The 6,000-nt window shown below is 41.1% G+C and overlaps 1 protein-coding gene across 2 annotated transcripts in view; it reads left to right on the top strand.

Moving 5' to 3' along the window:
- The first annotated feature begins 342 nt into the window (after positions 1 to 342).
- The window catches only part of LOC101733496 (cyclic AMP-responsive element-binding protein 3-like protein 3), a 180,331-nt gene continuing 174,673 nt past the window's right edge, over positions 343 to 6,000 (top strand). Inside the window, exon 1 of one of the 2 annotated variants that reach the window (XM_004919577.2) lies at positions 343 to 458. In XM_004919577.2, the coding sequence (XP_004919634.2) occupies positions 438 to 458 (21 nt within the window). In that variant the 5' untranslated portion in view covers positions 343 to 437. The remainder of the gene's footprint in view (positions 459 to 6,000) is intronic. The other variant, XM_004919576.3, reaches the window with a different exon arrangement.

Genomic DNA, 6,000 nt, shown 5'->3' with positions numbered 1-6,000 from the left:
AAATCTTTAGATTATCATTATCAACTATTGGTGCATTTATTTCACAATTTAACTTGGCCCCATCTATATGTGGCTGCCCACTACAAACTTATTATCAGGCTAGGCAAGGGTTAGGCACAAGTGCTCAGTGTATAAGGATCAAGAATGTTTTGCTTTTATTTATTTACTAATAGAGTTTTGTAGTTGCCTTGGTAATAATTATCCTACAGTGATATGTGTGAAAGTTCAGAGTGACTCCTTTGAGAAGGACTTTGTACTAGACTGTCATAAACACATTACATGTCCTTCCCCACCTCCCTGGAAGGAGACCAATAGGAATTAATGTGGGTTCAGCAATATGCAGACAATACCATAGCAGTATTGATATGAGAAAGGAGTTAGATTAAAGTGCAAGATCACAAGTGGTTATTACAGACATCAAAGATCCTTTACTGAACATGGATATCGAAAAGAGCCAGGTATGTGAATTGTTTGGATATCCACACAAAGAAAACTTGTTAGGAAAAGAACAACATACAACATATATATTTAGATGTAAAACATTTTAGAACAGCTATAAAATATTGTGATGCGTGGATTTAATAATTTGGCACACTCATATATGGGCCCACGCATATCATATATGAACACTTTAGATAATCTGACTTAACTCTCATTACAATGTATACATATGCTTTATTACCAGGAACAGACCACAACCTGTTCATATTGTGTAACTTTGATTTAAGGATGACATACCTAACTCCTGCCTACATGGTTTTTAAATTCTCATATAAAACAAACTTTACAAAACACTAAAAAATTGCCTTTTGTTCTAAGCTGCCAGTGAGTATATGTGTGTTAAAAAAGTAAATTGAAGATATTTGGTTTTGTGTGTATGTCACATTAATTGTAATGGGCAGAGATTTAAAACACAACCTTTCCTCAGTGACTAAACAGGAGGAAATTTGCCAAGTGTGTTCTAAAGTACAGAATTCTATTCTATACTATATAACCATAGAACAAGGTGGAAGCAGAACTGACTGGAAGGAAATAAAATGAATAAACTGTACAGGTATATGACCCATTATCCAGAATGCTCGGGACCAAGGGTATTCCGGATAAGGGGTCTTTCCATAATTTGGATCTCCATACCTTAAGTCTACTAAAAAATTAATAAAACATTAATTAAACCCAATAGGATTGTTTTGCATCCAATAAGGATTATTTATATCTTAGTTGGGATAAATTACAAGGTTCTGTTTTATTTCTACATAAAAAAAGGAAATCAGTTTTAAAATTCTGAATTATTTGCTTATAATGGAGTCTATGGGAGACGGGCTTTCCGTAATTCGGAGCTTTCTGGATAACGGGTTTCCGGATAAGGGGTCCGATACCTGTACTTATAAACCACTCCCTATAGTATGGCCAAAGGTTGTTGCCTCATTCTTTTCTCCTTGTCCCTTGATTTTTTTTTGTCACAAAAAAAGTTTTCAGAAAAAAGTTTTATGTTATTCCCTGCACATTTGTACAAACTATATATTGCACATCCACAGAGTTGATTAAGACCCTTATTGTGTTTAAAAAACATATATTTAAAAAAGCAAATTATTTCTGTATATAGCTCTTAATACACAGTAGGAGGCCAAAATATTAAGGCTATTTTTAGTTTTGTTTAACATATTTTTCTTTTTCTAATTAAGTTCTGTGATGTTTCTGTTTTTTTACATCTATATAAGTATAGATGTAAAGTAGTATAGTATATTATATCTATATAAGTATTATTATATATATTATTATATCTATTAGGAGTACCAAGGTGGTTGTTCTTTTATATTGTAGTATGAAGTATTATCTGTTTATTGGCAAACAATATTCAAAACAATTAATCAGCTCATGGTCATGGACTTACAGAATGATCCTGCCATAGGATCCAGCTTCTAGGAACTGCTTCTTAATATAAAAGTTTGATAATAGGATTTTGCCTAGGGCTCCAGTCCTTCAGAAGGATATTAATGAGCTGGGGAGACGTGCAACTAAACTGGTAAAGGGGATGGAAGATTTAAACTATGAGCTTAGACTGTCGAGGCTGGGGTTGTTTTCTCTAAAAAAGAGGCACTTGCGAGGGGACATGATTACTCTGTACAAAAACATTAGAGGGGATTATAGGCAGATAGGGGCTGTTCTTTTTTCCCATAAAAACAATCAACGCAACTGTTAATGCCTTTAAGAGGGGCCTGGATGAATTTTTTTTTTTAAAGGTAGATTTTATTTGTTTTACAAAAGTCAAACAAAAATAAAAGCATGAATGTTGCTATACAGTTTGTTTCAATAAATCAAGAATATCATATTGCGGTGTCGTCATTATTTCAATGCATAGTAGAGTAGCCTGTCGTTAGTGGCAAGTATAATTATTCAGGGGGAGTATGGATTTGGTTGGTGGCGGTCTATGCTAGGGTTACTGGTCTTGCGGGTCTGCTTTGTACCAGTCACTCCACACTTTCTCAAATTTGTCAATTGCTCCCCTTGTTTCATACGTGAGTTTAATGAGCGGGAGAGCACTATCTACTAGCTGCCTCCAGAAATTCAGTGAAGGTAAGTTGTTCCCCATCCAGTGCATAATAACTGTCTTTTTTGCATAAAACATAAGAGTGCGGAATCTAATTCTGGCTGCATTAGTGGAGAGGATATCATCAATGACCCCCAGTAGGCAGACTACAGGGTCGATTATTTGGGGGGTGCCCAGCTCTTGAGCCATGGTGCCCATTACATCCTTCCAAAATTTATTTACAGGGGGACATGCCCAAATCATATGAATGAAGTTTGCACCGGGGGTGTCACATCGGGGGCAGAGATCATTCTGTCTCTTGCCTATTCTCAATAGCTTCAGAGGAGTTATATAGACTTGATGGAGAGATTTGTACTGTATAAGCCTATCCTTAATTGAAATTAGGTAATCATAGGCTGTATCTATGGCTTCTTCCCATTGGTCATCCTGTAGATTTGGGATAGCTTGTTGCCAGAGTTGGTAGGCCCGATTAAAGGGTGGTGGGAGGCTTTCCATTACATCTTTGTATAGGTTGGATAGTAGTTTTTATAGGTGTAGAGGAGTATAAAGTATCCTCGAGGGGAGTAGTCCCCTGTGTAAGAGAGAGAGAGTGAAACTGGGCTTGGAAGGCGTGACGGAGTTGGAGATATCTATACAATTGGATCCGTTGGCCAGGTACCCTCTCCTGAAGGTTTTGAAGGGTTGGAAATTGGTCTTCTAGGAGAAGGTCAGATAATTTTTTAATACCTAGGCGAGCCCAGTATATAACATCAGGTAGGTCATATAGTTGCTGGAGAAATGAGTTTTTCCACAGAGGGAGGTGTGGTGAGGGGTATGGTAGCGGGGAGCCCAGTAGTTTTAGTGCAGTGGTCCATGCTTGGTGTGGGGTTTTAAGAGTGTCTGGAAGGGCGGTCATGTCGGAGACCTGCCTGTAGGGGTAGGTACCCAAACCCTCAAGTGAATGAAGGATTGAAGCTTGGAGCGGCATGTTAGGATTGTATGGATTAGGTGCAAGGCACCAATGCACATAGTATATCTGTGAAGCCAAGTAATAAAAGTAAAAGTGGGGAAGTCCCAGCCCTCCTGTAGCTATAGGGGATGCTAGTTTTCCCCAGGCAATGCGGGGTGGCTTGTTTGCCCATATGAATGGATTGATTATCGTATTTAGCTTTTTGAATACAGCACGCGGAATAGTATATGGGGTGTTATGCAGGATGTACAACAGCTTTGGCAGGTATATCATTTTAATGATATTGACTCTACCCGTAACTGGCTCTCCCGGCTTCTGTTGTCAGCTCCGCTCACCACTTGCTCTCTAGACCCCATGCCTTCTTCTCTTCTCAAACACTGTGCTGCTGAGCTTACTCCGGCTCTTACTCACATCTTCAACTCTTCTCTGTCTTCTGGAAGTTTCCCCTCTTCTTTCAAACAGGCCTGTGTCAAGCCCATCCTTAAAAAGGCCACGCTGGACCCGTCCTGTCTCTCTAACTACCGTCCTGTCTCGCTTTTACCGCTTGCCTCCAAAATCTTAGAGCGCATTGTCTTCTCCCGTATCACTAACTTCCTTAATGCACATAATTTACTGGACCCCCTGCAATCTGGCTTTCGGCCTGCGCACTCTACTGAGACAGCGTTGTGCAGAGTTACGAATGATCTTCAGGCTGCCAAAGTCAGTGGTCACTTTTCTGTACTAATCCTCCTAGATCTATCGGCTGCGTTTGATACGGTTGACCACTCCCTCCTTATGCAAATTCTGCATTCGATTGGTCTCCGTAGTCAGGCTGCATCCTGGATCTCTTCCTACCTCTCTAACCGGTCATTCACTGTCTCCTACGCTAACAAAATCTCATCTCCAGTTCCTCTTAATGTGGGGGTACCCCAAGGCTCTGTACTTGGGCCGTTGCTGTTCTCCCTTTACACGCTGTCTTTGGGAGATCTTATCCGTTCATTTGGCTTCAAATACCATCTATATGCTGATGATACCCAAATTTACTTTTCGACCCCTTCATTAACAGTTGAAACTGAGACTCAAATCTCTAACTGCCTCCTGGCTATCTCCAATTGGATGAACCAACGCCACCTCAAACTCAACCTAACAAAAACTGAACTAATGATCTTTCCGCCTAAACCTGGTCCTACTCCCCCCTTTTCTATCTCTATTGAAGGCACCCTCATCAACCCTGTCAATTCCATGCATTGTTTGGGGGTGATCTTTGACTCCAGTCTCTCCTTCTCTGACCATACTAACACCACTGTCAAAACCTGTCACTTTTTCTTACGCAATATTGCCAAAATCCGGCCCTTTCTTTCTACTGTAACAGCTAGGCTGCTCATGCATGCCCTCATCCTATCCCGACTTGACTATTGTAACCTGCTGCTAACCGGCCTCCCTAATTCCCATCTTTCCCCCCTACAGTCTATATTAAACACCGCTGCCAGAATTCTCCTCCTCTCATCCAGGAGAGTTCAGGCCCTTCCCCTGCTAAAGGCCTTATCATGGCTTCCTGTTAAACAAAGAATAGTTTACAAACTCCTTCTCTTAACCTTCAAAGCCCTCCATTCCTCTGCTCCTCACTACATCTCTTCCCTGGTGTCTCCGCACGTTCCTGGCCGTCTCCTTCGTTCCTCGCAGAGCAACCGTTTGGTTGCGCCCCCCACTACTACTGCTGTTTCCCGCCTTAAATCCTTCTGCCTGGCTGCCCCTTACATTTGGAATTCCCTCCCTGATGTCCTCCGGAGAGAATCCTCCCTCAGTCTTTTTAAAACTAAACTTAAAGACTACCTTATGGAGCACTCGCCCAGCACCTGATCTGGAAACTGGCACTTATACTGTAATGTCACCCACTGTGACCTATAGCACTTATATTTGCCTATTTGTGTCTGTTAGTTACCCTCCCATATAGATTGTAAGCTCTACGGGGCAGGGACCTCCTTCATCTTGTGTTTCTGACTCTTATTGCAACTGTACCTTGTATTTATTTGTATTTATTGTTGTACTTTGTATTTATCCATTATCTTTAACCCCCCTGTCTGTATTAATGAATTCTACTGTACAGCGCTGCGTACATAAGTAGCGCTTTATAAATAAAGATATACATACATACATACATACCCCACAGTGAGAGTGGTAGCTTCTCCCAGCTTTTGAGCGCCAAGGAAAGAGAGTCCATTAGAGGGTCCAGGTTAAGCTGCCTAAATGTATTGGGGTCCATGTGTACCTGTATCCCCAAGTACTTGAAGGATGTGACCTTCTTTAATGGCATAATCGGTACAGCCTGTGCTACTGGGGTGGAGTAGAGTTGGGACTTGTGCCAGTTGACTTTTAGCCCCGAGTACTTGCCAAAGTTCTGGATAGTCTTTAGTAGGGTGGACAGTGAGGTCCCCGAGTCGGCTAGGTATATCAAGATGTCATCCGCAAAGAGTGATACTTTTTCGGTGACATTGGCAAAGTTAAGCCCTTTGATATTGGGGTT

Source organism: Xenopus tropicalis, chromosome 1 (assembly GCF_000004195.4).
Source record: "Xenopus tropicalis strain Nigerian chromosome 1, UCB_Xtro_10.0, whole genome shotgun sequence".
NCBI classification, from domain to species: Eukaryota; Metazoa; Chordata; class Amphibia; order Anura; family Pipidae; genus Xenopus; species Xenopus tropicalis.
This window is presented reverse-complemented; position numbering and strand designations above follow the sequence as displayed.